General features: G+C 46.5%; 2 protein-coding genes across 2 annotated transcripts; one reads left to right on the forward strand and one right to left on the reverse strand.

Moving 5' to 3' along the window:
- Nucleotides 1-3,115: 3,115 nt before the first annotated feature.
- On the reverse strand, nt 3,116-5,944 carry CHST14 (carbohydrate sulfotransferase 14). The gene has a single exon (XM_079956118.1). The coding sequence runs from the start codon at nt 5,399-5,401 to the stop codon at nt 4,328-4,330; it is 1,074 nt and encodes a 357-aa protein (XP_079812244.1). The 5' UTR covers nt 5,402-5,944; the 3' UTR covers nt 3,116-4,327.
- A 1,343-nt stretch (nt 5,945-7,287) lies between these two features.
- TMEM270 (transmembrane protein 270) lies at nt 7,288-12,382 on the forward strand. The gene is made up of 3 exons (XM_079956119.1): nt 7,288-7,421; nt 9,822-10,212; nt 12,089-12,382. The coding sequence occupies exons 2-3, from the start codon at nt 9,850-9,852 to the stop codon at nt 12,350-12,352; spliced, it is 627 nt and encodes a 208-aa protein (XP_079812245.1). The 5' UTR covers nt 7,288-7,421; nt 9,822-9,849; the 3' UTR covers nt 12,353-12,382.
- Nucleotides 12,383-12,830: the final 448 nt, after the last annotated feature.

The raw sequence follows: 12,830 nt of genomic DNA on the forward strand, positions 1-12,830 counted from the left end.
AGCCTTCTAGATCTAGTAGGTCCAAGTCTTGGTAATATGCACCAATCCCTAATCCAGGTTAGGCAGGCAGCCTTGTAATATAGTTCTAGATCACTGCTAGTTACGTTATACTGGGAGTAGATCGCAATTTCTTGGGAATTAAAGCTATGTCAGCAAAACAACCGATATGAATGCAAATATTAAGCTAGAAGTGCAGGAGCGCTAAAATGAAATGTAACTAAATGAGTTCTGGCTAACAACATATTGTATGCTTCTTTGAATGAGGTAATGAGAATGCATATGATTGGAGGAAATTGTAATGCCTTGTGTAAGAAACCTTTAAGTAACCCCACCCATGGTGTTTGGGAGGGGTTCAACCTTTGTGGAACAATCCCATGGAAACACTTTACTGCAGTAAATAAACTTTGTGGATTCTTGCTTCAACCCGACTCACGAGTAGTTAATGGTACAAGGGAGACAGCAGATTTGCCCTACTTCGCCAGCACTTCTAAGGCCCACATTTACTCAGTCTTGCCTCTGTGTTAACTCTCACACTTTATTCTTCCCAGCATACCTAGCTAAACAACCATCTGTCACCTCACAGCCAGTTAGCCTGGCACCCTTCCAAATCCCCAGAAACCCCTCTTGCAGGGATAGCCCAAGTTTTATTAGTCTTTATCAGATCTAAATGGTGTGGTTTGATTTTCTGCTAGGCCTGAAATCTTCAGAGTAGTTTATCACAATGTGTGAGGTAGGTTGTAAGTACTGCCATTCTTAGGCTAAATTTGAAATAGTGCATTGAGGGCTAACTAGGGTTGAAAAGTATTACAATTGGGTGGTGTGAGTGCGAGCAGACAGTCTAAACTGCCACCTTGTGTATTGATGTCATCAGCCCCTTCTTAACCCTGGGCCAGTTGTTTCCCTCGCAAGTCATGACGTTTCTTCAGAACTTTGAGGCACCTGCTATTCCCCTCTGCAAGTTTTCTGGGTCATATCTCTGTGTCCATTTCTTAATTTCTCTCCCAAATCAGATATATTCATTTTTCAGTCAACAGTTATTTTTTTCTGCAGGTAACGTCTCAGCATCTGAGTGAGGAAGGAGGAGCTACATATGTCAGTCTGCTTGGGGTCAGATACCACCGATGGATTATTTTTAACGTTAACCCCCTGTTCTTCGCCAAGATGTATTTATATGGAGGGTGATGCCAGAGTCTAGTCCAAGTGTCTCCATCCATAATGTAGTCAATATCTTTTCCCCACATCAACTTAGTACCATTTAGACTGCTAAATTCAAAACAAATTTACATGAATTTGATATTATTTTTATTTTGTTTTTGTTTATAATAAACTTTTGAAAAAGGTTATGTAATGTGTAAATTCTAAAAGAAAAACTCTTTCCAAAACTTACCGACTCCTCCTTGACTGGACAGTCAAGGAGGAGGAGGTAACAGTGGCAATGGTGAGGTGGTCCCAGGATTTTGGCCATTCAGTAACCATGGCCCAATGGGAAAATTTATGGAAGATCAATTGGAAATTCACAAACTGTTACACGATTAGAGAGAACTTTCAAAAAATGCAACATCGATGGTATCTAACACCACGGAAACTTTCAAAAATGTATAAAAATGTGTCAAGTAATTGTTGGAGATGCGGGGACTCAGGAACATTCTACCATATGTGGTGGACATGTAGGAAAATACAGGTATTCTGGGAGAGTATACATGCAGAACTGCAAAAAATGCTAAAGATCTCTTTCAATAAAAAACCAGAGGCCTACCTCCTGGGAAGAACAGCTTTGGATATTCCACAAAAGAGGAAGGGTATCTTTTTATATGCGACGGCGGCAGCAAGAGTTTTGATCGCAGCAAAATGGAAGGGTAATGAAATCCCCTCTATACAAGATTGGATCCAAAAGCTAACAGAATATGCCGAATTAGATGGTTTATCAGAAAAAATAAAGAATAAATCAAAACAGGAATTTGTTTCTATGGTTATTTTTGTAATTTGTGTGTAATTTGGTATTTGTGTTGGTTTGTGTGTGTGTGTGTGTGTGTGTGTGTTGTTTTATAAATAAATATTATTTGGAAGAATAAAAAAAAGAAAGAAAAAGGTTATGTAATGTAATGCAATGTAATTAATTTCTATACCGCCCTATACCCGAGGGTCTCAGGGTGGTTCACAGAATAAAATCAAGATATAAAACCACAAAATACATAATAAAAATAAAAACAACAACCCAATAGCCCCCCAACCCAATGGCGTTGTCCCGAGCGAATCTCCACCCCCCCCGTCTCTCCCACTTCCTCATTCATCACGTCTACAGGTGCTGCTACATGCCCTCTATCTTTGAGCTCTTCGCTCTCCTACTTTCAAGGCTTTGCTGAGTTCTGGGAGGGGTGGGGTCTGGAGCGCTTTGTAAAGACACCGCTGTTGCTCCTCTACCACCTCCTCCTATTATTTCCCAACTCCCCCCCCCATCTGCCTACTGAGTCACATTCTTTAAAAAGGATTTGTTCATTACATTCTCGCCAGAGTAGCCATGAGAGGGGCTGTTTGCCCAGTTTATCACTTTAATTGCTCTTGGGAGATCAGATCTCTATTATCATAAAGAGCACACACAAAAAGTACAGTTTAATCATTTGCATGTTTTCTTAGCTATGCCATGTATTATATCATGTTGGATGACACGCTAGAAGGAAAAGCTGAGATAACCCAGGGGTCAATTAAGTTGCTTTCTGTGTCCAATGTTTAAAAGTTGTAAATCTGCGTTTCTTAAAAATTTATTACAAAAAAACAATGAACAAGAGTTCATAACAACAATGTTCATTCCAATCAGTGAAATCAACATGTACAATGTCCTGTAATAAACATTTCAAGCATTATTCCAAAAGGTCTTGCCACATTTTTGTATGTGTTGATGGGGGACTTCTTTGTGCCCAGTATTTTTACATAATCCAATAAATGGTTGCCAATTTGTTATAAATTGAAAAGAGACAGGTATTCTCTCTTAGCCAAGAAACCGACATGCCAATTCAAAACTGCTAACACAACTGACCGTATTCTAGTCAAGTGGCTCTCAAAACGTCGCGCCAATTTTTTATTGAGAAGAAAAAACATGAGAAAATAGAAAGAAACAAACTCTTAGCAGTGCTGATTTATAACATAGAACACAACTACCATGTAACATGATTATGGGATATCCAGAAAGTATAAAACAATGCAGCTACATAAGAACATGAACCATTGCCAAAATATAAAATTGTTGTGTCCAGCACTCAGTTTGAACGGCGATTCTGGATCACAACGACGATTGTCCTCAGCATCATTTTTTTAAAAAAAAATACATACAAACTATTTAAAAGGCAGGTACAGAATAAACATCCATGAGCCATCCAGTTCAATTGTTTTCACATTTAATAACCATAATACTTAAATAGAAAGTTGTGTGAATGCATGTCGATAATAAGAACAACAAATTCCCTGGAGAAATTAGGCTTTCTAACTACATTGTTAAAGTTATGCCAGAGCTAACTTTTGAGACAAGCTATTAAAAATATTTTCCTAAGCAAATAAAGCATAAAGAAAATGAAGAAAATATAATAGCAATCAACCAAACTACTGCAACCAAAGAAAATAAAAATCCTATTACCTGAACTGTATGGAGAGCCAAATTATTTGAGTGTACTTTGCACACATGCACTTACTGTTATCAGAGAAACAGAGAACTGTAGCGTTGGAAGGGGACCCTTAGGGCTACGTAGCCAACCCCCAGCAATGCAGATAGGCTTTCCCATATTTTGCATTTCCCCTGTACTTGACACTTTGAAAGCTACAATCCTTAAAGGTCATACAGTCTCCCAACTTGCACCGTGTGACTGACTTCTGAGTAAACATGCATAGGCATACTCTGCAAATGCTGTTTCGTACAACTTGTGGAAGCAGCCAAGTGCTTGAAATAACACAAGCCACACGTTAATTGTCTTCATTGCTTCATATACGCGGGCAGAAATGTTTTTAAGATGAGGATGCTACATATATATTACACAAAATAATGGAAATAATACTTGACACGGCCTGATTCTATGCATGTCTCCTGCTATTCCAGTTCTTAAAATGTGACTGCTGCCCTGCTGCAGTTGATAAAAAAATGCTTTGGTCCTAAAATACACAAAAAACACATACAAAACTGTGCTTAAATCAGCAGCCCATAAACACTTTGTATAAAATATAATGCTTTTTTTTAATGTTAAGGCAACCTGTAGAGCAAAGCAGCAAGGCATTTGATATTAAAAAGGGGATAAAATTGGGAAATTGCATAGGACACCTACTTCTTCATAGTAGAAAATGTTCATTGTCTGCAAAATTGACTGCTAACATTTGGAAGCGGGTAAGCAAATAGAGAGTAATCCAGAATGTACTTTGGTAATAACTCTTTGATAAGCCCCCTTGGAGTCTTACACAGGTAATAATGCAAAGTTTCTGGCGTCACTGGCTTATACCACGATTGCCGTTCCGGGAACTGCACAAAAGAAGGCGCCCGAACTCTTCCTAGCACGTAATTGGCGTCCTCATTTAGTCTTTCGTAGGAGCCAATGAAATCGTACCTGACCGCGCAGGGCTGGCACAAGTTGTAGATGGGCATCCAGTGCTCATTCATCCTCTCCACGTCTTCATCTAAGAGGTACTGGATGAATTCGGAGAAGGTGACGTCGTCGCCGGCGCTTTGCCCAGGGTTCTTCCTGTACCGTTTCACTATTTCCACACCGTACCTTAACTGATATTCTTTGATCTCCCCGAATTTATTCCTGTAAGCGGACAGCAGCCTCTCCATCGGGTCCCGGACAAAGATGAACTTGAAGTAGTGCTTGAGACGGTAGCGGATCTCGTCCGGCTTCATGTCGCCGAGGAAAACCAGGTCCCTCCTGTGGTCCATCTTCAGCTGGGTGTTCACGTTCTCCAGGGTGCCGCCCAGCACCTTCAGAATGCGCTTCCAGTTGGAGCAAGCCACCTTGGGCACGTAGCAGTACAGGAAGCGGTGCTTGTCGCTCACCAGGAGGTGCCTGAGCACCACGCGCCGCTGCGCTGCCGAGAGCTCCCACACGCTCCGAGGGGTGCCTGCTTGCCCGCAGGCGGCCCGGATGGTCCGGTTGCGGATGTCGTGTATCACCTGCGCAGCCACGTCCTCCTCCTCCTTCGCCACCCCGGCGCTGCCACCACGCCTTGCCGGCAGCTCTCCGTGGGCAGGGTGCATAGGCAGGGGCTTCACCTCTGCCAGGATGCCCTTCTCGATCATCAGGAGCAGGCTGCTCGATGCCACAATCACACCAAACATCAGCATGGAAGGCAGGAGCTGGCGGGGGCCGCTGCTCCGTGGTCGGGCCCTGGGAGTGGCCCCCGCGGGTGCGGAGGGACATGGAGACATGGTCTGCTGCGTGGCCTCGGGCCAGAGGGGCTGTTGAATGGGCCGGGCCGGCCCTGCCGGCAGCCGCCTGCTTTGCCTCTTTTTGCAGATCAGCTGGGGCTGCAGCTGTCAGCCTGCCCAGGGCCGGTCAAGGATGGCAGGAACTGCCCCCTGCAGCTCTGCCTCTCTCTTTGGTGTCTTCCGCGAGCTGCCGAGGTGGGTGCTGGGCGAGGAGAGCCAGTGCTGCTGCCGGAGGAGGAAGCCCTCAAGTTAGCCTTGCAAACTGGAAACGCAAGGGTTAATACCACAGAGCAGCCTTTCCCAAACTTGCTTCCTCTCCCCACCAGGAAGCAGATGTTGCCCATAATCTCTGACCTGTCTGTGGGGCCAGGGCTGCTGGGAGCTGTAGTCCAACAAGCCTCCGAGGGGCGGAAAGGGGTGGGCGGTTTGGGAAGTGGCCTCACTGGCCACAGCCTAGAGGAAAAGCTGTCTGCAGTGTCACTGGATGCTCTTAATCTCATTTTGAAAAGAGATCTATCCATATTCTGCAAAAAACAAAAAAAAAAACAAAACCCTCACCCCAATCTTTATACGCTGCTATACTGAAATCTTCAAACGTTTATTTGTCCTTGATTGCCAATATTGAAATCTTCAAATGTTTCTTTGATTGTCCTTGATTGCCATCATCTCCCGTCACACCAGGGTGGCATGATGCTTCCTTTGAGAACCCCTGCTCTAGTCTATTATGCCAGGATTCAACATTTAAACTTGATTGTTTCTGGCAGCTAGTAACTTTAATTCTCACTGCTGTTAAAGAGGAAGGAGAGCGGATCGTTGTTCAATGATCTCTGGGTCTGGGTGACTTTAATCCCCAGCAATGCTAGTTCTGGTGTCACATCTATTTTTATACCACAAATTGAATTTATTTCACTGGGTACAGTGGACAAAAATAATCTAATGACTCTGCCATGCAACCACAGGTACCTTGGTTGTTACACCCCTCTAGCAGATTTGATTGACTGACTTGAATATGTTGAAGCGCTATCTATGATACCCATCTTTAAATATTTCAAGGGTTATCACATAGAAAAGGCAACAAGCTTGTTTTCTCCTGCTCTGGAGGGTAGGACTTGAACCATTGGATTCAAGTTACAAGAAAGGTGATTCCGACTAAACATTAGGAAGAAATTTCTGTGACAGTAAGAGCTGTTTGACAGTAGAACAGTCTCCATTAGGAGGTTGTGGACTCTCCTTCCTAGGAGATTTTTAAACAGGTTGGATAAAAGGTAAAGGTAAAGGTACCCCTGCCCGTACGGGCCAGTCTTGACAGACTCTGGGGTTGTGCGCCCATCTCACTTAAGAGGCCAGGGGCCAGCGCTGTCCGGAGACACTTCCGGGTCACGTGGCCAGCGTGACATCGCTGCTCTGGCAAGCCAGAGTCGCACACGGAAACGCCGTTTACCTTCCCGCTGGTAAGCGGTCCCTATTTATCTACTTGCACCCGGAGGTGCTTTCGAACTGCTAGGTTGGCAGGCGCTGGGACCGAGCAGCGGGAGCGCACCCCGCCGCAGGGATTCGAACCGCCAACCTTTCGATCGGCAAGCCCTAGGCGCTGAGGCTTTAACCCACAGCGCCACCTGCGTCCCTAACAGGTTGGATAGCCATCTGTTATTGGATGCTTTAGCTGAGATTCCTGCATTGTAAGGGGTTGGACCAGATAACCCTTCCAATTCTATAATTCTATGATTTTATGACTCTTGAGAGTGTCACGGCCTCCTCAGTACACACAAAGCACAATGGTGGGGGAGGAGCCCTAGTGGCTGGTCAGCAACGACATCACACTGGAGGGACCTGCGCAGTGATGTCACGGAGTGACATCATAAAGCTGGGAGGGGTGTTGGAAGCTCACAGCTGCTTCCTCCAGGAAGTCGCGCAACATTTCTGGGACCTCTTCAGCCTCTGAAGTCCCAAGGACTGTGTTGCGTTGATACATCGCTTTAGCCATTGCCTAGACAGGAGGATTGACTACAGAGAGCAAAAGGTATGTGCTTGAAGGCATAAGGATACATGACTTTACGTCTTTATATACAGTTCTTTGATTGCAGCAATTTGTTTAACAGGTGTACGGGGTGTTAGGGAAGGTGGAGCCCCGCACTCAGCTCTTACTTGTGGTTCCTAGTTGTTAGCGTGCGACAGCAGCCACACCCCGGAAATGGCTTTGACTGGCCAGCTAAACCAGGTGAGAGTAGCTGAGGGAGTCCCTTTCTCTGTGAAGAGAGCCAGTGTAGGGTTTAAGAAGCTGCCTTACATTGAGCCAGACCACTGGTCCATCTAGCTTAGTGTTGTCTACTCTGGCTGGCAGCTACTCTCTAGGATTTAAGGCAGACGTCACTTGAGATTGAGCTGTGGACTTTTCCCATATGTTCACCGTGTTGGGCAGTGGGCAAAAGTATGTGCCCAGCAAGATGCATGGCTGAGCCACCCTGCCCTTAGTTAGCAAGGAAGCCTTAGGACCATTTTTCCAGCCCACAGCATTTTTCATTTTGTGGGTTTGTGTGTCAGGGCTAACGTCCCTTTCTCACTGCTAGGAAACTATAGGAGAAAATGTCAGGACATTATTTTCCTTTCCTATCTCACCTTTTCCTCCAAGGAGTTCAAGGTGGTAGATGTGGTTCTCTGCCTCTTCGTTTAATCCCCAACAACTGTGCGAGGTAGGCTAGGCTGAGGGGCATGACAGGCCCCCAAGGCCACCTTCAGTAAGCTTCACGGCCAAGTGGGGATTTGAACCCTGATCCAACACTCTGACCAGTACCCCACAATGGATAATGAGAGGGCCTTCTTGGGAGTGGCACCCATCTTTTGGAACGCCCTCCCATCAGGATGTCAAGGAGATGAGTAACTGTGTGTAACCGTTAGTAGACATCTGAAGGCAGCTCTGTATCACAGAATTGTAAAGTTGGGACCACTAGGGTCATCTAGTCCAACCCCCTCCAATGCAGGAATCTTTTGCCCAACATGGGGCTTGAACCCATCACCCTGAGATTGCTCAGGCAACTGAGCTTTTCCCATATTTTATACATGGAAGTAGTGTTTTACAGTGGTCCCTTGGTTCTCAAACTTGATCCGTTCCAGAAGTCCGTTCCAAAACCAAAGCATTCCGAAACCAAGGTCTGCTTTCTCAAAGAAAGTAATGCAAAACGGATTAATCTGTTCCAGACTTTTAAAAGCAACCCCTAATAAAACAGCAATTTAACATGAATTTTACTATCTAACGAGACCATTGATCCATAAAATGAAAGCAATAATCAATGTACTGTACTATAAAATAGACAGTATTGTAGATGATAGAAATTAAAATTAATTTTTACTTATGTGCACTGATGATAGTAATTGTTTGGAGGGGGGTCACTTTTATCCATTTCTGCAGTCACGCAATCAATCAATCAATCAATCAATCAATCAATCAGTCAGTAGCTGAACTGGGTTCCACACAGTCACAAAAACAAATTAACCAAAAAGCCTCAAAAAGAAAAACGCTAAATAAATAGCAAAAACAAAAGTGCCAGACTTAATCTGTTCTAGAAGTCTGTTTGACTTCCGAATGTTCGAAAACCAAGGCGCATCTTCTGATTGGTGCAGGCACCCCGGAAAAATAGCCAACAGCCACATCGGTCGTTTGGCTTCCAAAAAACGTTCAAAAACTGGAACACTTTCAGGTTCTTCGCATTTGAGTACCAAGGCGTTTGAGAACAAAGGTACCACTGTATTATGGTTTTTCTATATGTTGGAAACCGACCAGAGTGGCTGGGGCAACCCAGTCAGATGGGCAGGGTACAAATAATAACTATTATTATTATTATTATTATTATTATTATTATTACTAGTACTAATAACTAGAAGGGACGCAGGTGGCGCTGTGGGTTAAAGCCTCAGCGCCTAGGACTTGCCGATCGAAAGGTCGGCGGTTCGAATCCCTGCGGCGGGGTGCGCTCCCGCTGCTCGGTCCCAGCGCCTGCCAACCTAGCAGTTCGAAAGCACCTCCGGGTGCAAGTAGATAAATAGGGACCGCTTACCAGCGGGAAGGTAAACGGCGTTTCCGTGTGCGGCTCTGGCTCGCCAGAGCAGCGATGTCACGCTGGCCACGTGACCCGGAAGTGTCTCCGGACAGCGCTGGCCCCTGGCCTCTTAAGTGAGATGGGCGCACAACCCCAGAGTCTGTCAAGACTGGCCCGTACGGGCAGGGGTACCTTTACCTTTACCTTACTAATAACTAGTACATTTCAAGGAGGCTCCTCCTTTTAAGACGTTACAGAAGAACGTAAGAAGAGCCTGCTGGATCAGGACAATGCACTCACGGTTGCCAGCTAAACTGGAATCGCGGAAATAGGGCCCGAGTTCGAGGTCGCGTTACGCTATGGGTCAACGTCTTTTTATTTCACAGACTTCTTCCAAGTGCTGGGCTCACCTCGATGGAGCCGGACATTCTCCAAAGCCACGCAGACACGAACCCGTGTGGCCGAGTCCCTGAGCCGGGGCCCCAGTCCCCAGCGCCTGTGGGCAAGGGGATGCCCGGGATGGTCCAGGGCGGGCTGAGCACCCTGTACCTGCACTTTCTCTCCTTGCGGGTGGGGCTCCTGGACTGGTATTTCTGCTTCAAGCAAATCCAGTGGGACCTCCTGCGGTGGATCCACGCCTCCTTCGAACTGGCCACCGACTTCTTTTTCTGCTGGGCCCAAAACATCCTCTTGGCTTCCATGATGCTTCTGCTGCTGGCCTGGAGGGCTCGAGACGGAGCCAAGGAGCGCGGGTGGAGATCGGTGCTACGGGGCTTGGTGAGGGGGGCCCCAAAGGAGCTTGGGTCCTGAGGAGGAGGGCAGGGGAGCCGGGGCTGAATCCTGACCCTTCTATGTACTTGGAAGCCTTTATCGAAAGCAGCTTCTCCAGAGCCTTGCAGAGAGCAGCTTGCAGCAATAGCCAGTAATGGAATTGTAGAGGTAGAATTGGAAAGGGTCAATCTCGTGCCTTCAGACTTAGGACCCCAACTGCCCTCTCCACTTACAGCAGCTTCAAGCAACTTTAAACAGGTAACGGCTTCTCACAAAAGAACCCTGGGAAGTGCAGTTTCTTAACGGTGCTGAAGGTTGCTAGGAGACTGGGATTCCCCTTGTGGAGCGACAGTTTCTCAAGAGCAGTTTGACCGTTGCCGTTTTCCCTTTGGGAACCGCAGCTCTGTGAGGGGAATAGGGTCACCTAACGATTCTCAGAATCCTCGACAAAATGATGTGTCCTGGGATTCAGCATCCTTGACAGACTGTTCCCCAGAATTCTTTACGGGGAGGGAAGCTGTGATTGTTTAAAGTGTTAAGATGCTGAAGGAGCGTCTCCACCCCTGTTGTTCAGCCCGGACACTGAGGTCCAGCTCCGAGGGCCTTCTGGTGGTTCCCTCCCTGCGAGAAGCGAAGTTACAGGGAACCAGGCAGAGGGTCTTCTCGGTAGTGGCGCCCGCCCTGTGGAACGCCCTCCCATCAGATGTCAAGAAAATAACAAACTGACTTTTAGAAGACATCTGAAGGCAGCCCTGTTTGGGAAATTTTTAATGTTTGATGCTTTATTGTATTTTTAATACCTGTTGGGAGCCGCCCAGAGTGGCTGGGGAAACCCAGCCACATGGGCGAGGTAAAATTATTATTATTATTATTATTATTATTATTATTATTATTAGGATAGTGCAGATGGGCCCAGCACAAAAGGAAGAAGGAATTGGGGAGGGGGAGTAGGCCTGCCATGGCCGCAAGGAGGCTGGCCGTGGCTATAGATAGCCTCTGCAGGACTTGTCACGCTGAGGGAAGGCCCACCATGGAATATTGAGAGTGCCTGGCCCTGTCCTTTACAATTTTGGGGGGCAGCTCTTGGCCTCCCATAGATGCCCCCCCTGTTCTTAGATGTTCTTTCTGGTGGTGGTAGCAGCCGGGGAGCAAGCTCCTGCAATGCCACTCTTTCTCTGGCTGACGGTTGATCCCGAGTTGGTTGTCCCCCACGCCTCCCCACTTCCTGGGAAGCGGAGAGCTGGCCCCACATTGGCCCTAGATCACCAGGCAGAGGCCAGACTCTGCTTCCCGTCTGATCTGCCATCCTAGAGCAACTTCTTCCTTTTGTCCGGCATGGCAACTTAACTGCAGGAAGTAGTAAGGATTTTAATTTGGTAATTGTGTTTGTAGACAGAAGTACCCATTTATGAGCTTTGCTGTTTTAAAAATATTTTGATTAGCTTGCCATTTCAATGATCATTTCAGATGGTTTAAAATGGTGATTTATTGTATGCGGTTTGCCGCAATATTTATTATACATTTATTGCAATTATATCCCACTTTTCTCCCAAGGTGGGAGCTCAAGGTGGCATACATGGTTCTCCTCCCACTCCTCATTTAATCCCCCAAACAATCCTGTGTGGTAGGTTAGTTTGAGAGAGGCAGTGACTGGCCCCCAAGGTCACCCAGTGAGCTTTAGGGCCGAAAGGGGATTCGAACCCTGGTCTCCCAGGCCCTAGCCCGACACTCTTAACCACTACATCACATTGGCTCTGGTGGTGTATATAAATGAATGACTGAGTCAATGCATGAGCCGTTCCTCCCAGCAGTGCTGTTTGCCCTGCTGGGTGTGTGTGGCATGTTGCTAGTCCCTAACAAGCCCTCGCCTTTTCCTTGCCAGGCTCCGAAGGGTCTGATCACTCGGGTTTTTTCCCTGCTGAATGCCTGCTGCCGGTACCTCGAGAGCCTTGTGGCTCGGATTGTTTGGGGTCTGGCTTTCCGCTTGACTTGCCCCATCACCTGCATCACCCAGGCCCTGGAAAACACCTTTCAGCACGCTGTCGAAATAGCAAGCGAGGAGGAAGATGAAGATGAGGAAGAGACTGCGCTGGTGCCAATGCCATGCCGCGCCACCCTTCTCCCCAAGCGAGAGGAGCGGACCTAGCTGGCGTTCAATAAATGGCACTGGAAGCGAGCCTGGCTGTCTGCTTGATTCCTAGGAATGGTACGGTACGATATCTTTATTGTCATTGTCCCATACAGAATAATGAAATTGAAAAACTACATAAAACATTCAAAACCCAACAAGCCGCCTATCCCAGCTATCCCAACCTAAAAACTCTGATACCCATTTTTAAATACAATATACTCCCATACTGACTCCTTACAATGCGTTTAAAACCAAAATCACATTTGGGTAGAAACTGTTACTCAGGCGGCTTAGTCCTAGTCTTTACAACCCTGTACCTTCTTCCAGAAGGCAGAAGCTGAAAGAAACCATTTCCAGGGTGCGCACTGTCCTGTGCTATCTCTGCAGCTTGCTTATGGCACCTGGAAGCATAGATTTGATCTAAGGTGGGAAGAGCGCACCCAATTATTCTCTCCGCATTCTTTACGACCCTGGACAGCATTGGTTTTTCCCT

This window comes from Podarcis cretensis, assembly GCF_951804945.1.
Source record: "Podarcis cretensis genome assembly, chromosome: 15".
Taxonomy (NCBI): Eukaryota; Metazoa; Chordata; class Lepidosauria; order Squamata; family Lacertidae; genus Podarcis; species Podarcis cretensis.

What these genes read in the sequence shown, in the direction of transcription:
- CHST14 (XM_079956118.1), bottom strand. Translation starts at nt 5,401, where the DNA reads ATGTCTCCATGTCCCTCCGCACCCGCGGGGGCCACTCCCAGGGCCCGA.
- TMEM270 (XM_079956119.1), top strand. Translation starts at nt 9,850, where the DNA reads ATGGAGCCGGACATTCTCCAAAGCCACGCAGACACGAACCCGTGTGGC. An exon ending in GATCGGTGCTACGGGGCTTG is followed by an intron (nt 10,213 to 12,088) that starts GTGAGGGGGGCC and finishes TTTCCTTGCCAG; the next exon opens with GCTCCGAAGGGTCTGATCAC.